The 20000-nt window shown below is 36.8% G+C and overlaps 5 protein-coding genes across 8 annotated transcripts in view; 2 read left to right on the forward strand and 3 right to left on the reverse strand.

The window, feature by feature from the left end:
- The window catches only part of LOC134193005 (protein DBF4 homolog A-like), a 3145-nt gene extending 2167 nt beyond the window's left edge, over nt 1-978 (forward strand). The window contains exon 10 of the mRNA XM_062661783.1: nt 1-978. This exon is cut by the window's left edge and continues 48 nt beyond it. Coding sequence (XP_062517767.1) covers nt 1-868 — 868 coding nt within the window. The 3' untranslated portion in view covers nt 869-978.
- LOC134193006 (protein canopy homolog 4-like) lies at nt 861-5511 on the reverse strand. The gene is made up of 5 exons (XM_062661784.1): nt 5384-5511; nt 5207-5306; nt 3803-3906; nt 1298-1419; nt 861-1240 (listed from the first exon to the last, which is right to left on the reverse strand). Exons 1-5 carry the CDS (start codon nt 5487-5489, stop codon nt 983-985), a joined length of 690 nt encoding a protein of 229 aa, XP_062517768.1. The 5' UTR covers nt 5490-5511; the 3' UTR covers nt 861-982.
- Nucleotides 5512-6795: 1284 nt separating this feature from the next.
- LOC134192781 (protein canopy 4-like) lies at nt 6796-9151 on the reverse strand. Of its 4 annotated transcripts, none has more exons than XM_062661533.1 (5): nt 8786-9151; nt 8569-8704; nt 8357-8460; nt 8025-8146; nt 6796-7281 (listed from the first exon to the last, which is right to left on the reverse strand). In XM_062661533.1, the coding sequence occupies exons 1-5, from the start codon at nt 9078-9080 to the stop codon at nt 6958-6960; spliced, it is 981 nt and encodes a 326-aa protein (XP_062517517.1). In that variant the 5' UTR covers nt 9081-9151; the 3' UTR covers nt 6796-6957. The 4 variants fall into 4 exon arrangements, with proteins under 4 accessions (XP_062517517.1, XP_062517520.1, XP_062517519.1 ...); XM_062661536.1 differs by having other exon boundaries at nt 8556-8704; nt 8786-9147; XM_062661535.1 differs by having other exon boundaries at nt 8569-9149.
- Nucleotides 9152-9170: 19 nt separating this feature from the next.
- Nucleotides 9171-18419, reverse strand: LOC134192780 (glycylpeptide N-tetradecanoyltransferase 2-like). The gene is made up of 12 exons (XM_062661532.1): nt 18238-18419; nt 17992-18177; nt 17063-17181; nt 16901-16992; nt 15659-15775; nt 15426-15596; nt 13283-13391; nt 12185-12295; nt 12061-12120; nt 11416-11583; nt 10433-10570; nt 9171-9311 (listed from the first exon to the last, which is right to left on the reverse strand). The coding sequence occupies exons 1-12, from the start codon at nt 18407-18409 to the stop codon at nt 9291-9293; spliced, it is 1464 nt and encodes a 487-aa protein (XP_062517516.1). The 5' UTR covers nt 18410-18419; the 3' UTR covers nt 9171-9290.
- Nucleotides 18420-18857: 438 nt separating this feature from the next.
- Nucleotides 18858-20000, forward strand: part of LOC134192766 (calaxin-like) — a 2067-nt gene continuing 924 nt past the window's right edge. Inside the window, exons 1-4 of the mRNA XM_062661516.1 lie at nt 18858-18967; nt 19024-19164; nt 19227-19331; nt 19384-19535. Of these exons, the coding sequence (XP_062517500.1) occupies nt 18877-18967; nt 19024-19164; nt 19227-19331; nt 19384-19535 (489 nt within the window). The 5' untranslated portion in view covers nt 18858-18876. The remainder of the gene's footprint in view (nt 18968-19023; nt 19165-19226; nt 19332-19383; nt 19536-20000) is intronic.

Raw genomic sequence — 20000 nt, forward strand, 5'->3', positions numbered from 1 at the left:
TGAGTGTTGCCTGGAAGAGTTTGATGATCTGAGCGGTCACTTGAAGTCGAAGCAGCATGTTGAGTTTGCAACAAATGAAGGAAACTATGTGGACGTTGATCAATGCATCGGCGAGGGAGTGACATTCGAGGAGTTCCTTGCCAAACAGGGAAACGGCGATGAAGAGGGACAGACAAGAAGTTGGAGTGTAGATATGGTGGAGACGTCATTAGTTGAGAGTGAAGACGATGTCAAACTGATTTCGATCAGGACGGGTGAATGGAGTGATGTTTGTGTACGTGACAACATTCACACACAATTGTATCAACCGAATGATACGCATCGCTGTGACTTGCATGACCAGTTACAGCCAACAGTAGGTAACACGAATGACGGTCAGACAGAACGTGAACAGGAATCCATATTAAAGAAACGCGACTCACAAGACAGTAAAACATCAGATACTTTCCACGGATTCACAAATTTTGAAATCAGTCGGACACTCGAAAAGTTACGTCTCTACTCTCCAAACTCATCACAACAGACGGCAATTACAAAGACCCCACAGAAGTCAACAAAAACACTCAAACGAGAACTTGAGCATCCGCAGAGCAAATACCTCAATCGCGGACTAACAAATCAAGAGCAAGAACTAACAATGTTAACCCTCACAACCGGAGAGAAAAACCTCCGTAGCAGGACAGCCAATCTATTGGCATCTCGACAACAAGCTTCCTCGCCTATCAGAGTAACAAGAAAGCGAAAACGCAACAATCTAGTTTCCGACGAAAGTAGTCTATCACTCATGCACTTCAAAGCAAGCCCGACATGGCGACGACCAAGAAGGAAACAAAGAAGTAGAAACGGATTATTAGCTCACAATCGGTGACGAAGCAAACTTGACTGCTTCACATTTTCTCGTTTGATACTGATTCATACAGCTATCTAGTTTGTCATACATTTGTTGTACAGTCTGCCTACAATTCGATGGTCACTATCGCCATCACAGTTCAATGTGTTCCAGCTTCACTTCGTCCCTCTCTTGTTGTTTACGTTTGCCTTTGCTTTTCGACCTAGACAAGTTGCTGTTTAGCCTGACATTTTTTTCTTGTTCGACGTCGATGATTCGATGAGATAGACAGCTGCTGTCGTCCTTAACGGCTCTCTCTGCGCACAAATATTGAGTCAGATTTGTATTTTCTTGGTAGTAGAAAAACCAGGTTGTGATGTCTTCCTCAAGCTCACGAAGCAGTTCTTGACACTGATAAGAAAGAAGGAAATCAGTGGCTGTAATCTATGTCAACAAATGGTCGGAAACCTTTGTTGCTAATACTTTGAGGTGTCCCGTTGGATCGATGAGTCGTTCGATGTCCTTTTGCAGTCCCATTTTGTTCATCTGTTTGCCGACGTTCGTTAACATGTTTGCCATTCGTTCCATGTCTAACAGGCAACACAACAGCACGTCTCAATCCATCAACATGCACGAATACAAACGTCAGTTGTAAGCATGACGATTAAGTGTATGATTTTAGTTGACAGACTGTTGTCAATAAACCAAGCAAAACGTTAGTCTCGTGTGGCCAGACGGCACTAGACTATTGTATTAGAGGGATGCATCTCTCAATACACTACACTATTATACTGGAGGCATGCATCTCACAATACACTAGACTATTGTATTGGAGGGATGCATCTCTCAATACATTACACTATTGTATTGGAGGGGTGCATCTCTCAATACACTAGACTATTGTATTGGAGGGATGCATCTCACAATACACTAGACTATTGTATTAGAGGGATGCATCTCTCAAAACACTAGACTATTGTATTGGAGGGATGCATACATTAGACTAACGTATTCGCCCGTAATAATGCCCATGCTCAAGTATAAGCCCAGGATACGCATGCGCAGACAAAACAAAATGGGTCCGCAGAACATTCATCTCTGTCTGTTTGCGTTTGATAAGCTGGTTTTAATGTTGAGTGAGAGTGCTTGCCGCTAGACTCATGTCTTCGTTGTAATTACTGACCCTGATGTTCTTGACGGGCTTCAGGCCGACCACGTGTGTATAGTGTTTAGTTTCTGCGTGTATGTTGATGCTGAATGGATACCAGTACCTTAGATCTTGCAAATGGATAATTGCAAGCATTTGTGGTATTTCTGTCTTCAAGTATTTAGATGATGACTGGCCAGACGACAGCATCTAGTGACCATGTATACGCCTAGGACCAAAATAACGCCCATGCCCTAGTATACGCCCAGAAAAAAGTGTTTCTTTTCTATACACCCAGGACGTTATTACGAGCGAATACGGTATTGTATTGGAGGGATGCATCTCACAATACATTAGACTATTGTATTGGAGGGATGCATCTCTCAATACACTAGACTATTGTATTAGAGGGATGCATTTCTCAATACACTAGACTATTGTATTGGAGGGATGCATCTCACAATACACTAGACTATTGTATTGGAGGGATGCATCTCACAATACACTAGACTATTGTATTAGAGGGATGCATCTCTCAATACACGGTTTAGACCCATTTATTGAAATAAACAGGGAGCAACTAGCTAGTACCAGGCCAACGCACGTAACAATAGTGCGGTACCAAAAATATACAAGCTAGTCTGGGGCTCTATAATCTCTTGTACTGCCCCTCATAATGCATGCGCAAAAGACTAAGTACACGAAACATCAAACTAAATAAGTAAACAGCAATAAGTTATAATACAGTTACTTCATATTTCTCATTATCCATATCCTGTGTGACTCTTCAATAGAACAAGTGATGATTGAAGATATTAAACATTTACATTCCTTGGTTGTTGCTTTAAGGATTTGAAGAAAATGGTCCAGTCCATGATGATCAATGAAACCCCTTGAACCAATAGAGATGTTTATTTGCTGGCAATTATAACTTGATGTTATCTCTTCGACCAGTTCAGTGTATCTATCACACTTGGGTTGGTTTGCTGACTGAAAGTTTGTTTCATAGCACACCTTCAGTTCAATTATATAGACTCTGTTGGTTCTTTCATTCCAAAAATAATGTCAGGTCTTAACCTTGAATTAATAATGTGTGAAGGGAAGGGCACATCACTACATTCAAGGTCAGCATAGATAATATTTTCTTTGGGCAATTTCAACCTTGCCATAGTGTACAATATTCTCAGTATAGAGTCATGACGATGAGTATATAGACCTTTATTCAAAAGAACTGGACAATTGTTTAAGACGTGTAGTAAGGTCTGCCTTTTTCCACAATTAGGGCATTGATCAGAAGACCTCCTCTTCCAAAGTGTAAGATTAGCATTTGTGGGTAGAGTCTCTGACACAGCATTTAGAATAAAAGATAATTTATAAGAGGATAGTTGACAGACAACTTTTGACCAAGAATGACAGTATTTATCATCAAGTCTGCTGGTGGTTCCTTGAACTTGTAAACTTTTCAGTTTGGACTCAAGGTGATGTTGGTGTTCGTCATTGATTCGTTGTTTTGTTTGTTTATGTAATGCAGACGATGAACATCCGGGTGACTTGATTAGTAATTTGATACTTTCTTTAAACTTTCTTTGTATTGGAAGGATGCATCTAACAACACACTAGACTATTGTATTGGAGAGATGCATCTCACAATACATTAGACTGTTGTATTGGAGGGATGCATCTCACAATACACTAGACTATTGTATTGGAGGGATGCATCTCACAATACACAAATTTACAAAATTAAATAGCTTACAAAAATTTATTGATTTACAGTACACATGTCGACAACAATAATTTGCCAAATGCATCTTCATTATGCTTACTTCTCTGTGTATTCCTCTGGTATCTCAGTGCTGCTTTGTCTTCCGACTGAAGTTCATATGAATACATGTTCGCACAGACTTGCCGCACGGATGCATCAAGGTGTCTACCAAACAGTAAGTTGATTAAATTAATTAAAAGAGAAAAATGGGGTGTAAAAATATCAGTGAAAATGTGGCAACAAAATGGTCTGTCATGTGGATAGCATCACATTGCATTTATATAGAGGCAGTAACCTTGTTTGGCTGCATCGTAATGTCCTTATATAGCAATTATTGATATTTACACAGCAAGTATATCACGTGTCTATTAAATAATTAATTGACATGCCGAACACAACATACATTAAGACAATCGTTGACAGTTGATTTCAATAAGATAATTAGCTGTTAATCATTGAGATGATATACCCAGCGCATGTCACTTTGGGAGCTCCTTTTCACAAACAATTTCTCAACAATCTAGGTGTCCAACGTGACGTCACTGTTGTACAAAATTTATTTATTTTGTCATGTGTTACGCACTAGGCAGAGTGAGTCCGTCATACATCACGTGAACCTGCGTTACCAGTAGGGTAGATTCCTAGTCCTTCTCTCGTGCACTCCACGTGTTTTGGCACATGCTTTTTGTTCCAGGTGCCAAAACATGTGGAGCGCACGCGAGGAGGAGGACTGTGTGTGTGTGTGTGTGTGTGTGTGTGTGTGTGTGTGTGTGTGTGTGTGTGTGTGTGTGTGTGTGTGTGTGTGTGTGTGTGTGTGTGTGTGTGTGTGTGTCACTGTGTGTGTGTGTCACTGTGTGTGTTTTGCATGTGTGTGTGTGTGTGTGTGTGTGTGTGTGTGTGTGTGTGTGTGTGTGTGTGTGTGTGAGTGTGTGTGTGTGTGTGTGTGTGTGTGTGTGTGTGTGTGTGTGTGTGTGTGTTTGCTTGCCTGTGTGTTTGCAAGTGTGCGTGTTTGCATGTGGGGTGTGTGTGTGTGTGTGTGTGTGTGTGTGTGTGTGTGTGTGTGTGTGTGTGTGTGTGTGTGTGTGTGTGTGTGTTTGCATGTGTGTGTGTGTGTGTGTGTGTGTGTGTGTGTGTGTGTGTGTGTGTGTGTGTGTGTGTGTGTGTGTGTGTGTGTGTTTGCATGTGGTGTGTGTGTGTGTGTGTGCTTGGTGTGTGTGTGTGTGTGTGTGTGTGTGTGTGTGTGTGTGTGTGTGTGTGTGTGTGTGTGTGTGTGTGTTTGCATGTGGTGTGTGTGTGTGTGTGTGTGCTTGGTGTGTGTGTGTGTGTGTGTGTGTGTGTGTGTGTGTGTGTGTGTGTGTGTGTGTGTGTGTGTGTGTGTCCAACGTCGGATAACAATGAACCAATCAGTCAGCGCCCATTCATTACGTAATCACGTGATATCTAAACTCGCAAATATACAACTTACGATTTCCGGCTAGTTTCCGGCTCTTGGCTGCTCAGCTGGGCGTTCAATCGAATTTGTTTATCCAGCTCTATGACCAACTCCTGGCTTATCAACAAACACACTGCACAAAATTCAAGGCCAAATCAGTCATTCTCCTCCAACTGTGCGCGTCTCTCCCACATGCACGTGATCGCTCACATTCACATCTCGTTGGCTCACTAAGATCAAGGTCTTCCTCAATAGAGTCAGATGCTTGAGTAAACGAAACTAAGCTCAAAAACAGACACAGAATATGCAGCAGCATCGAATACAACGCGTAGCTCGCAAACATCCTGGAAGCGGATTGACATTACCATTATGTTAATACAAGGCGCGCATGATCCTGGACTCCCGAGGGCTTGTTTACAAAATAACAATAAATTTATTAATTTATTAATTTATTATCAAAATCTTAGTGCTTACTTTGCCATTTGAGCATTTGCAAAAACAATTAATTAATTAAACGTTTTTGTTGTATAATTATCAGTGTTTGCTCTTACATTCAACGACTCAACAAATGCGCATCTTGCAATACAATTGTAAACGAAACTTGTGTGTCTATGTACTCGTGCGTTTGTCAGTGTTCGTACACTTTCCTCTGTTTGTTAGTCGTATCTGCTCAACAACAAGAAGCAAAAAAGACACTCTCAAAATCTGGTGCCCAACATGATATGCAAATATCACACATTTTGTTGAGCAGATACAATTAATATATTAAATAATATATAATATAATAATATATTAGCATATAACATTATATTAAATAATATATAATATAATAATATATTAGTATATAATATAATATATTAAATAATATATAATATAATAATATATTAGTAAATAATATAATATATAAATAATATATAATATAATAATATATTAGTATATAATATAATATATAAATAATATATAATATAATAATATATTAGTATATAATATAATATATAAATAATATATAATATAATAATATATTAGTATACAATATAATATATAAATGATATATAATATAATAATATATTAGTATACAATATAATATATAAATAATATATAATATAATAATATATTAGTATATAATATAATATATAAATAATATATAATATAATAATATATTAGTATACAATATAATATATAAATGATATATAATATAATAATATATTAGTATACAATATAATATATAAATAATATATAATATAATAATATATTAGTATACAATATAATATATAAATGATATATAATATAATAATATATTAGTATACAATATAATATATAAATAATATATAATATAATAATATATTAGTATACAATATAATATATAAATGATATATAATATAATAATATATTAGTATACAATATAATATATAAATAATATATAATATAATAATATATTAGTATATAATATAATATATAAATAATATATAATATAATAATATTAGTATACAATATAATATATAAATAATATAATGTATTAAATAATATATATTAAATTTATATATAATAATTAATATATTATAAATAAAGAAAATGGGTCAAGATTGCTTTATTTGCATACACTCCCTACATAGTAACACAGCCCCCAATCACAAATCACTTTTTCAAAAAACTCACCATCACACTCACAGCCAACAATCACACTGTCAAGTCATTAGCACAATTTTGACTAAAAATTTTAGTCGAATTATAACACAAGATTGATGCGTGTCAGTACAATTTTGCAATTAACTGTTCATATGACGTCATAACTCTGTGTGTTTGTCTGTAGTTTCGTTTGAATCCTCGTCGGTATTTCCTTCGTTGGATGCGTCAGTTGCATCGGAAGTCTCTTGACCCTCATCCTCTGTGTCTGCATCAATCTCCTCTTCGTCGTCGTCATCATCATCATCATCAATTTCCTTGTCATCTGTCTTATCAAACGTATCAATCAGTCGTTGAGTTAGACACTCGTGGTCCTTCTTGGCGACTCTTTGAGCACACAAATAATCAGTAAGATCAGTCTTGTCTTGATGGCTCATGTACCACTCTGTGATGTCATCTTCATAGTCCTCAATCAAGCCACTACACTGTAAAAGCAATTAACAGTACAAATGAGTACGATTTAGTCAATTAATTGATATCAAATTAATTAATATTAATTAATTGCCCAATATAAGTAACTAATTTTGCTACAATATTATGTAGTACAATTATTGCCAGAAATAATTATTACTTCATTTATATTAATTAATTAATTACCCAATATACGTAATTAATTTTATTACAATATTATGTAGTACAATTGTTGCCAGAAATAATTATTAATTCATTTATATTAATTAATCAATTACCCAATATATGTAACTAATTTTATTACAATACTATGTAGTAAAGTTATTGCCAGAAATAATTATTAATTAATATTAATTAATTAATTACCCAATATACATAACTAATTTTGTTACAATATGATGTAGTAAAATTATTACCAGAAATAATTAATTTATTTGTATTAATTAATTACCCAATATACGTAACTAATTTTAATACAATATTATGTAGCAAAATTATTGCCAAAAATAAATATTAATTAATTAATATCAATTAATTATCCAATATACATAACTAATTTTATTACAATATTATCTAGTAAAATTATTCCCAAAAATAATTATTAATTAATTTATATTAATTAACCACAAAATCATCGGTGTCTACTGCATGAGCATAGTATACAGAGATACAAGTATGTACGCTGCTTGTACAGTGTAATGACTGGATGCATGCATTGTACTTGGAGTTTGTATCTTTGTGTGTCGCCATTCTGTACCTTCGTTTTCAGCACTTTTAAGTCGCCTCTTGGATCGATGAGAGTCTCCATGTTGTTAGAAATTCCGAGCTTGTTTGTTGTACTAGACAGCTGTGACATCAGCTCGGCAAGAGCACCCAAATCTACTCCCACATACAAAGCATGATCTTTAGTATGCAGTCTATCTGTCTGTCTGCATGCTACAGCTATCTGTCTGTCTATTTGTCTGTCTGTCTGTCTGTCTGTCTGTCTGTCTGTGTGTGTCTGTGTGTTTGTCTGTCTATCTGTCCGTCCATCCACCTAGCTGTTTGCCTACCCATCTGCTTCCCAATGTCTGTTTACAAGCAACTCACTTCTTTTTCTGTGATATCTGAACGCTGACTTATCGTCGTCCTGCAAGTCATAGGCATACATTCCTGCACAAACTTGCTCTAAAGCTTCAAGCAATCGCAACTCACTGCAAAAATAAATAAAAATATTAATATCAATATTCAATTATTTAAATCATTAAAAACTCTTATCAGTTTTATTCTATATATGTGCCCCTCTCACGCATGTGACGTACGACTTCCGGTATGGTATCTTTCCGGATGCTTGATAGTTGCCTCTCGGATCCAGTCTGTGTCCTGTCTCTAACATTGCAGATGAACCTCCAGTTCTATCGAGCTCTTTCAGCAGCTCTATGCTAAACAACCTGCAAACTGTGGGCAATCAATATTGCAAGCAAGCCTAACTAAGAGTCTCTGGTGTGTGTGTGTGTGTGTGTGCGTGTGTGCTCCTACCTTCGCATTGTGTTGGTATTTTAGGAGATGAAAAGACGACGTGGAAGAAGAGCAGACAGACGAACGTCCTGAAAAGCTGTCTCATTGTTAAAGCCAAACAAAACATACGTGGCATATAACTTCCGGTTGGATACCACACCCATATATACGGGAACAAGGAGTGTAGGGCTCTGAGGTAACATCCGGGATCTATGTATTGTACGCATGGCGCATACTGCATCTCAAATTGTTGAACTAATATACAGAAATAATTAATTAAATTAATGTTATAATTATTAGCGCTCCTCGTACACATAAGTGTTGCCCTCAGAATAAGGACGAGAGCAGTTCCGCACTGCTTAATCTCAGACAGTTAATTTGCATTTTAAATCATCATTGGGCACACGTGACCACCACAACTCAAATATTCGTGACAAATTGATATTCACAAAACCAACACTGTAGTGACACTGTTGTTGTGCAATGATCATGCAAAATTCTACGTCTAAAAGATCTATTTGCAGTCTCATAGCAACACCAGGCCGACCTAAAAGACGAAAAATACGAAATTAGTAATGATGCAGATGAGAGACGGACGATTAAAATGAGGAAATGGACAAACAAACAGGCAGACAGGAGTTTGACTTGCTAGAGCTATGTGTTTAATGTAGAGAGAAATTACAAAAATATATAAATGAATAAATAGATGTAAAGAAGTTGGTAATAAAAATATAATATTAATACATTAATAAATAGACAGACAAACAAACAAGCAGACAAACAGACCAACAAACAGACAGGCAAATGCACAGACAGACAGACAAACAGACAGACAAACAGACAGATTCTCTGTACAATTACAGAAGTGTAATGTTCAAGTTATATCAAAGAAACCTAGCATGTTGTGCGGTGGGTCTGAGAGGCCTGACTCTCTCAGCACCCAATTTTTTCCTCATTAGTCTTAGTTATATATAAGTGTTTTAGTTTGCTGTAATGTTAGCTTTCAATGAACATTAGTCTAGTTGTATTATTGTAGTTCTTTGCAGAATTGTATCATAGTTTGATGTAAGAAATAAAAGATAGACAAACAGACAGACAGACAGACAGACAGAATAGAAGGTTTATCAGCTACAACTCAGAGAGCAGCGCCAACCAGAAGAGAAAATCTGAAGATCAAAAAGTACAACCAGGAGCTCTTGCCTGGAGGTTTTCGACCAACATTTGTGCCTATAGTTTTGGAACATTTTGGCTGTTGGGGAGAGAAAGCTGAAGACTATTTGAAGAAACTGTCACAGCTATCAAGAGACGAAGACGGAAAGCCAAATGCATCAACCTTCAAGACATACTGGAGATCTGTGTTTTCTGTGTGTCTACAACGATCAAATGCTAGAGTGATTGACAGAAAAATAAAGATTGTTTCAAGAGACAGCAACATAAACATAAATAGTTGTAGGTAGAACCAAGCCCTATTGGCTTGGGTAGTATTTAGTTGCTTTGCTTAGATGGTGTATAATAGTTCAATGTTTGAAAATATATGTATTGACAGACAGACAGACAGACAGACAGACAGACAGACAGACAGACAAACAAACAGCCACATAGACAAACACAGACAAACAAACAGACAGACAGGCCAAGCGCTGCAGAGATGCAGACTATTTTATTCACCTGGTCTGACTCTAAAGTAGGACAACGCCAATTGTAGAGATAATACTGTAGATTGCCATCTCCTTTCCCGAACTTCAGTTTCTCCAGAAACTCGCCATTCTTCATCAGATCCAATGCATTGAATACGTCGTATCCATCCTACCGATCACAAACACGACAAACGTCAATGACCACACGACATTTGAAGACAAGTATGATGGATAATTAGAACAGTAAAGACAAAACCCAAAAGCTTCATATAACTGATTTATGTGAGCATTCTTTACTTTACTTCGTTTGTGTTTCTTCATATGTCTGTCTGTCTGTCTGTGTGTCTGTCTGTGTGTCTGTCTGTGTCTGTGTGTGTCTGTGTGTCTGTCTGTGTCTGTGTGTCTGTCTGTGTCTATGTGTCTGTGTGTCTATGTGTCTGTGTGTCTATGTGTCTGTCTGTCTGTCTGTCTGTCTGTTGTCTGTCCATCCATCTGCTGTGGCCATCTGAGTGGTTTCTGACTGTCTCTTTCTGCTGTTCTCGTCTTGTTTCCTCTTTCCTTCTTTCTGTTTCTTTTCTTTCATGCCATCTGGCCCTCTGACCACCTGTGGATCAACTAGTGTCCATCCTATCCATCTGTTCGTCTATAACTCTATCCATCCATCTGTCTGCCTGTTGTCCATCTTTCTATCTGTCCATTCATCTGTTTGTCTGTCTGTCCGTACATCTGTCTGTCTGTCTGTCCATCTGTCTATCCATCCATACGTCTGCCTGACTGTCTGTCCATCTGTTTACCCATCCACACGTCTGTCTGTCTGTCTGTCCGTCTGCTTGTCTGTTTGTATTTCCATTTGTCTTTCAGTATACTGTACTTACGCAGCTTATTAATGTATAGTAAACCTACAGCACAAGCAAACAAATTCACTGTGATGTAGCAAGTAACACAGAACATTCTCCATTTGTATGCTAATTTTGCACGACACAAATTAATGTCTGTGATGTCATTACGTCTTACTTTGTTTGCTAAAATGAGAGCATCCTGAAATAGATCAGCAACAGTAGTAGCTGTTGACACATAGTAGAACGCATAGACAGCCCTAAGAGTTTTGTGTTCAGGATGATGCATTACTGATGATGAGAGAGCATAGTAACTGAACATATCGGTTAATTGACCTTTAGCATTCTATAAGAAAGAGATCAGTTAGTAAGTCTAATGTATTGTGAGATGCATCCCTCCAATACAATAGTCTAGTGTATTGTGAGATGCATCCCTCCAATACAATAGTCTAGTGTATTGTGAGATGCATCCCTCCAATACAATAGTCTAGTGTATTGTGAGATGCATCCCTCCAATACAACAGTCTAGTATATTGTGAGATGCATCCCTCCAATACAACAGTCTAGTGTATTGAGAGATGCATCCCTCCAATACAATAGTCTAGTATATTGTGAGATGCATCCCTCCAATACAATAGTCTAGTATTGTGAGATGCATCCCTCCAATACAATAGTCTAGTATATTGTGAGATGCATCCCTCCAATACAACAGTCTAGTGTATTGAGAGATGCATCCCTCCAATACAATAGTCTAGTATATTGTGACATGCATCCCTCCAATACAAAAGCCTAAGACGTACATACTAAAACACCAGAATCTTACCTCAACTACATAGCAGTAAACCACGTCTTCTTTTGGCAACAGCCAATGAGCTATCTCTTCCTACAGTACATAAAGACACAAAATGCATACAAAATTCTCAACAAAAAACCAACTTAGAACTGACTTGTGAAAATATAGGGGCAAATGCACAATTTTTAAGATACTCGTTCAAGAGCACGGTTGCTTGGGCAACATCTTTAGCTTTGAATGGTCTTACTCCAGGAGTCTTAGGTTCCTGTAATACAACAAGAAGAGCTAACTGACGCGATTAATGGTAGACTGAGGAACAATATGTAAACATATGCCATAACACAAACAGATAAACAAATAAACAAAAAGACAAACAAACAGACTTGACTGTAATAGCATTCATTTATGAAAATTTATGAAAAAGACAGACAGACAGACAGGCAGACAAACAGACAGGCAGACAGACAAACAAAAAGACAAAGACACAAACAAACAGACAAACAGAAAGAGAAACAAATAGAAACAGACAAACAGAAAGAGAAACCAAAATAAACAAAAAGATAAACAGACAAACAAAACAGAAGGACAAACAAATACACAGACAAACAAACAGAAAGACAAACAAACAAATAAACAAACAGACAGACAGAAAGATAAATAGACGAACAGATAGACAAACAGACAAACAGAAAGACAAACAGACAAACAAATAAACAAACAAATAGACAGACAAACAGCTAGACAAACAGACAAACAAATAGACAAACAAATAGACAGACAGACAAACAAATAGAAGACAAACAGATAGACAAACAGACAAACAAATAGACAGACAAACAAATAGACAGACAAACAAATAGACAGACAAACAGACAAACAAATAGATAGAGAAACAGACAAACAAATAGACAGACAAACAGATAAACTAATAGACAGACAAACAGATAGACAAACAGACAAACAAATAGACAAACAAACAGACAAACAAATAGACAGACAAACAGATAGACAAACAGACAGACAAACAGATAAACAGACAAACAAATAGATAGACAAACAGACAAACAAATAGACAGACAAACAGACAACAAATAGACAGACAAACAGATAGACAAACAGACAAACAAATAGACAGACAAACAGACAGACAGACAAACAAATAGACACACAAACAGACAAACAGTCAACAAACATGTTGCACACATGAGCTGATATCATTATATTATCCTTAATTAATATTGTCAACACTGACTGGTGGCAATTTATAAAGTTTGATGGTTCGCTGCATAGTCATGTTTCTTGACAGTTGAGAGAAACGAACATCGATGAGTTTCTTTGGATTCAGTGACCTATGCCAATACCTAAACAGCAAACAATGTATAAGACACAGCAAACGTGTAAGACACAGCAAACGTATTAACACAGTGAGTAACGATAAATACTTGATTTATTAATCTGTCTGTCTACCTACATGTTTGCCATCTGTCTGTCTGTCCATCTGTCTGTCTGTCTGTCTGTCTGTCTGTCTGTCCATCTGTCTGTCTGCTTGGTTGTCTGTCTGTTTGTTGTTAGTTTTCTGGATGTCTGTTTTATCTGACTGTCTGTCTGTCCATCTGTCCATTTGTCTGTGTCTGTCGGCATGTCTGTCTGTCTGTCTATGTGTCTGCCTGTCTGTTTATGTGTCTGTCTGTCTGTTTACATGTCTGTCTGTCTGTTTATGTGTCTGTCTGTCTGTTTATGTGTCTGTCTGTCTGTCTGTCTGTTTATGTGTCTGTCTGTCTGTTTATGTGTCTGTCTGTCTGTCTGTTTATGTGTCTGTCTGTTTATGTGTCTGTCTGTCTGTCTGTCTGCTTGGTTGTCTGTCTGTTTGTTGTTAGTTTTCTGGATGTCTGTTTTATCTGACTGTCTGTCTGTCCATCTGTCCATTTGTCTGTGTCTGTCGGCATGTCTGTCTGTCTGTCTATGTGTCTGCCTGTCTGTTTATGTGTCTGTCTGTCTGTTTACATGTCTGTCTGTCTGTTTATGTGTCTGTCTGTCTGTTTATGTGTCTGTCTGTCTGTTTATGTGTCTGTCTGTCTGTCTGTTTATGTGTCTGTCTGTCTGTCTGTTTATGTGTCTGTCTGTCTGTCTGTCTGTCTGCTTGGTTGTCTGTCTGTTTGTTGTTAGTTTTCTGGATGTCTGTTTTATCTGACTGTCTGTCTGTCCATCTGTCCATTTGTCTGTGTCTGTCGGCATGTCTGTCTGTCTGTTCATGTGTCTGTCTATCTGTTTATGTGTCTATCTGTCTGTCTGTCTTTATGTGTCTGCCTGTCTGTTTATGTGTCTGTCTGTCTGTCTATGTGTCTGTCTGTCTGTTTATGTGTCTGTCTGTCTGTTTATGTGTCTGTCTGTCTGTTCATATGTCTGTCTGTTCATATGTCTGTCCGTCTGTCTGTCTGCTTGGTTGTCTGTCTGTTTGTTGTTAGCTCTCTGAATGTCTGTTTTATCTGACTGTCTGTCTGTCCATCTGTCCATTTGTCTGTGTCTGTCGGCATGTCTGTCTGTCTGTTTATGTGTCTGTCTGTCTGTCTTTATGTGTCTGTCTCTGTTTACATGTCTGTCTGTCTGTCTGTCTATCTGTCTGTCTGTCTATGTGTCTGCCTGTCTGTTTATGTGTCTGTCTGTCTGTTTATGTGTCTGTCTGTCTGTCTGTCTATGTGTCTGTCTGTCTGTCTGTCTATGTGTCTGCCTGTCTGTTTATGTGTCTGTCTGTCTGTTTATGTGTCTGTCTGTCTGCTTGGTTGTCTGTCTGTTTGTTGTTAAGCTTTCTGGATGTCTGTTTTATCTGACTGTCTGTCTGTCCATCTGTCCATTTGTCTGTGTCTGTCAGCATGTCTGTCTGTTCATCTGTCTGTCTGTCTGTCTGTCTGCAAATGTGTTTGTGTTTGTCTGTCTGTTTAGGTGTCTGTCTATCCATCTGTCTGTCTGTCTGTCCACTTGTCTGTGTCTGTCAGCATGTTCGTCTGTCTATCCATCTGTCTGTCTGTCTATCCATCTGTCTGTCTGTTTATATGTCTGTCTGTCTGTTTTGTGTCTGTCTATCCATCTGTCTGTCTGTCCATATGTCTGTCCATCTGTCCATCTGTCTATTTGTCTGTCTGTCCTTCCACCCGTCTGTGTCTGTCAGCAAGTTTGTCTGTCTGTCTGTCTGTCAGTCTATGTGTCTGTCTATGTGTCTGTCTGTCTGTCTATCTGTTTGACCGTGTACTAATTTCTCCCATAACGTCTAACTGCAACTGCCCATCTACATTTCCACCTGTGGCTTCAACCATCAACTAAACCCATCTCAGATACCAACAGTTACATAAAGGCACCAGTAAACACTCCACACAGATTCCACCACACAACTAACGTACTTGCACGCTGCAAGAGGCTTTGGCAGCACAACCCCCGCAGTGTAAACAGCCTGGAATATACCATTCACGTGAACTCTCCGTGTAATCTCTCGTATCAGAACCGGAGCCACACGCTTCGACCTCATCCTCTTGTGTACACACAAAAAATTGATTTCAACCATTTTCTTTTCTCTACACACGAATATTACACTCCAGGAGTGTCACTTGCTTTGACATGTTGTGTTGCCACTTACTTGTCTTGGATTCTCATCAAGACGGGTATTGCACTGATGAAGCAGGTCAGTTTGTTGTTGGTTGATGCTCGGACACCACAGTGCCATTCTAGTTTCCAACCGGGTGGTTTCAAGGCCCTAGAGATAGACATTGTAGTTGGTGTGTGTGTGTGTGTGTGTGTGTGTGTGTGTGTGTGTGTGCGTGTGTGTGTGTGTGTGTGTGTACGTAAACAGGTGGATACGCAGACCAATGTATAAGGCAAATAGCAATCCAGATAAACAACAAATAAATGGACAAACACAAACAAACACACAAACACAAACTAAGCAAACAAGTGCAGTCAAGCACAAACAAACAAACAACAGACAAACAACATGCAAACAAATACAACCAAACACAAACAAGTAAACAACATACACAAACAAACAAACACACAAACATGCAAACAAACAAACACACAAACATGCAAACAAACAAACAATCAAACAAATACAGTCAAACACAAACAAACAAATAGACAGACACACAAACAAACAGACAGACACACAAAAACACAAACATGCAAACAAACAAAGCAAACACACAAGCAAACATGCAAACAAACAAACAAATCAAACAAATACAGCCAAACACAAACAAAATAAACAAATAAAAACAAACAAACAAACAGACAAATACACAAACAAACAAACAAATGGACAGACAGATGACAGACAGACACATAAACAGACATGCAAACAAACAAAGCAAACAAATACAGCCAAACACAAACAAGTAAACAAATAAAGAGACAAACAAACAAACAACTACAGCCAAATACAAACAAATAAACAAACAAACAATAAACAAACAAATAAATAAATAAATAAACAAATAAACAAACAAATCAATAAACAAACAAACAAATAAACAAACAAATAAACAAACAAACAAATAAATAAATAAACAAATAAAGAAAGAAAGAAACAAATAAATAAATAAATAAACAAATAACAAACAAATAACAAACAATAAACAAATAAATAAATAAATAAATAAACAAATAAATAAACAAATCAATAAACAAACAAACAAATAAACAAATAAATAAACAAATAAATAAACAAATAAATAAACAAACAAATAAACAAACAAATAAACAAATCAATAAACAAACAAAAAATAAACAAACAAATAAACAAACAAATAAACAAATAAACAAACAAATAAATAAACAAATAAATAAACAAACAAACAACTAAGTAAGCAAACACAGCAGAAACCATAATAAGAAATCCTTTGAGTAGTCAAATCGGAACATATTATCATCGTCCTCTACATAGTTGTCTCTCAACAGCACATACAACTCCTCCAACTAAAACCAACAATCACACAAATAAATTACAACACAATGCAATGCAATGACATCCGGCATCTTGTCCAACCACTTCTGGCTTGCTGATGTCAAGTGTGTCCCACTTGAAATTGTCGGGAAGAGTCAAAGGCTCTTGCCTGATGTCTGTTTTGTCAGGCTCAATAGCCTCATTGGTCGTAACTTTCTCATCTAAACAGAAATTCAAGATTTATTTCATTGACTAAACTTGCAACCAAAGACAATGTTAAAATTTTTTGTACGTTTGATTGCTTGTTTGTCTGTCTCTTTGTCTGTCTTTTTTAATTTGTTTCTTTGTGTGTCTGTCTCTGTCTGTCTTTTTTGATTTGTTTGTTTCTTTGTGTGTCTGTCTCTTTGTCTGTCTTTTTTATTTGTTTCTTTCTTTGTGCGTCTGTCCCTTTGTCTGTCTTTTTTGGTTTGTTTGTTTCTTGTGTGTCTGTCTCTTTGTCATTTTATTTGCTTGTGTTTGTATGTTTGTTTGTCTTTGTGTGTCTGTCTGTTTATCTGCATGCTTGCTTGTCTAGATTTTGATATCAAACCAAATATATTTAATAAAGTACATATGTGTAGTCTCTAACAAAATTAAACGACAAAAATTCATATTAACATTAATGCCACACCCACACACCCAACACACCAACAATGTGCCCACCTAATTCAGAAATTTGAAAACCTCAGTAATCAAAATTGGATGTCACAATATATAACAAACAAAATAAAGTAAAAATATATAATATTAATATATAATATTTTTATATTAATATTAATGATTTTTTTTAAAAATAGAAAAATATATAAAACTTTTAATATTACGTTGATATCAATGGTTAAGGTATATTATAATATTATAGAGACAGTATTATATATAAAATAGATATTAATGATAACCATAAAATTTTATATCAATGCTATTATCGCCACGCCCCCGTCCGCACCCCCTCGCCACGCCCTCCGACGTTCCCGGCTATCTTTTTCACTCACCGATTTGAGGCACAGGCTGAGTCTTCCAAAACGAATAAGTCTTTGTCTGGGCCTCTTCGTGAGTGCGTGGGGCGCTGCGTTGAGGTCCACTTCCCGCTGACATCTTCGTTATCATACTTTGCAGTTTTTTCACTTCGTCTTCTGCACTGGCGCCACTCTGGCGAGCCTGAGCTTCTCCACCACCGTCTGTTTATCAGTGCATATTGCTATATTTGTCATAAAGTCTCTCATTGCGTGCAAATTCACCGGTTTCTGTCGATTTTTTGTCTTTCTTCTTTTTTCTCTTTTTCTTTGATGCTGTTGAAGCCGCCGGCGTTTCGTCCGTGGCGTTTGGCGTTGCCTCCGTGTCGTTGATCTTTCCGTCTTCCATCGGATCACTGACAGAAGGCGTTAGTTTGTCATCTTGAGCTTCTGCCATGACGATTGATATCAATTGCAATATTGATGATATCAATTGCAATATTGATGATATCAATGATAGTTTTTGCGCATGCATTTAATTTGTAAATTTAAGTTTTATACATGTTCTGAATGCACACAATAAAAACGACATGCTCTCGTAGTGAGAAGTACGATGATAAAATTTTTATTAGTTAAATATGTTAAAAATATATTAAAATATATTTAAAATATATTAAAAATATATTAAAAATATATTAAAAATATATTAAAAATATATTAAAATATATTAAAAATATTAACGTCAAAAATACTTAATGTTTTATAATAATTTATTATAATATAAATTATAAAATTATTTCAAATACATTAATTAACAATTTATGTTTTAATAAAATTAGTTTAGATAAACTACGCGCTTATAATCTGGATCCCGAGCCGGGCATGCGCAATATAATCACTGTTGCTAGCGGCGACGCATTGACCATGTCGGGACATGACGGACCTTCATCGATAAATATCATCGAGAGGAAACGGATTGCCAAGTTGGCTGAACATTTGAGCAAGAGCACACACTGTAAACTACGTATTGTCTTGTCGTTGAGCGTGTCAATGTAACGATTTGGTGTCCAGTCGCTGCGAAAGAGGCCGAACACTTGCTTCATTATTTCTACAAGAAGCGACTACGGGATAAGGATAAGATGGATCGCATCACGTTCCGTCATATTCTTCACGTCAGCTTTCAAATTTCGGACGACTTTCTGATGGACAGAAGTGGAGATCCCCACCCCTCCCCACTGGGGTTAATCACTAATTTTTCTTTATTTTGCTTGTAGTTTTTCGCGCGTTTGATAAAGACAACGACAGCCATATTAGTATGGAAGAGTGGATAGAGGGATTGAGCACGTTTGTACGCGGAACTAAAGAAGAAAAAATTAATTGTAATTTTCTTTATTTTTGTTGCCATGACAACAACAAATAATGTCTGTTTAGTTGCTTTCGTTGTGTATGATGTAAACGGTGACGGGTACATTTCGAAGGAAGATATGTTTCCAATGCTGAAGGCTTCCTTGGTCAAAATGCCAACAGAGGAAGATCCCGAGGAAGGAATCAAGGACCTTCTTGACTTGGTGTTAAAGAAAATGGTCTGAATTTATATTTCTGTTAGTCTGCCTGCTGTCTGTCTGTCTGTCTGTCTGTCTGTCTGCCTGTCTGTCTGTTTGTCTGTATGTATGGATGTCTGTCTGTCTGTCTGTTTGTCTTGTCTGTCGGTTTGTCTTGTCTGTTGGTTTGTCTTGTCTGTCTGTTTGCCTGTATGTCTGTATGTATGTAAGTTTGTATGGATGTATGTCTGTCTGTTTTTTGTCTTGTTTGTCTGTATGTATGTATGTATGTATGTATGTATGTATGTATGTTTGTTTGTTTGTTTGTCTTGTCTGTCTGTTTGTCTGTCTGTATGTATGTATATATGTCTGTCTGTCTGTCTGTTTTTGTCTTGTCTGTCTGTTTGTCTGTATGTATGTATGTATATATGTCTGTCTGTCTGTCTGTTTTTGTCTTGTCTGTCTGTCTGTCTGTCTGTATGTATATGTATGTATGTATGTATGTAC

The sequence above is a fragment of the Corticium candelabrum genome, chromosome 17 (assembly GCF_963422355.1).
Source record: "Corticium candelabrum chromosome 17, ooCorCand1.1, whole genome shotgun sequence".
Lineage (NCBI taxonomy): Eukaryota > Metazoa > Porifera > Homoscleromorpha > Homosclerophorida > Plakinidae > Corticium > Corticium candelabrum.

Bases quoted from the DNA above. Each gene is read 5' to 3' on its own strand.
- LOC134193006 (XM_062661784.1), bottom strand. From the start codon at position 5,489: ATGCTGCTGCATATTCTGTGTCTGTTTTTGAGCTTAGTTTCGTTTACT. The intron at 5,307-5,383 runs GTGAGCGATCAC...AATTTTGTGCAG, and splicing joins TGAGCCAACGAGATGTGAAT to TGTGTTTGTTGATAAGCCAG. The intron at 3,907-5,206 runs GTAAGTTGTATA...ACTGTTTGGTAG, and splicing joins CCGGAAACTAGCCGGAAATC to ACACCTTGATGCATCCGTGC.
- LOC134192780 (XM_062661532.1), bottom strand. From the start codon at position 18,409: ATGGCAGAAGCTCAAGATGACAAACTAACGCCTTCTGTCAGTGATCCG. The intron at 16,993-17,062 runs GTTGGACAAGAT...TGTTGGTTTTAG, and splicing joins ACATCAGCAAGCCAGAAGTG to TTGGAGGAGTTGTATGTGCT. The intron at 12,296-13,282 runs GTCAGTGTTGAC...GTTGTATTACAG, and splicing joins AACTTTATAAATTGCCACCA to GAACCTAAGACTCCTGGAGT.
- LOC134192781 (XM_062661533.1), bottom strand. From the start codon at position 9,080: ATGTGTACGAGGAGCGCTAATAATTATAACATTAATTTAATTAATTAT. The intron at 8,705-8,785 runs GTAGGAGCACAC...GATTGCCCACAG, and splicing joins AATACCAACACAATGCGAAG to TTTGCAGGTTGTTTAGCATA. The intron at 8,461-8,568 runs GTACGTCACATG...TTATTTTTGCAG, and splicing joins AAGATACCATACCGGAAGTC to TGAGTTGCGATTGCTTGAAG.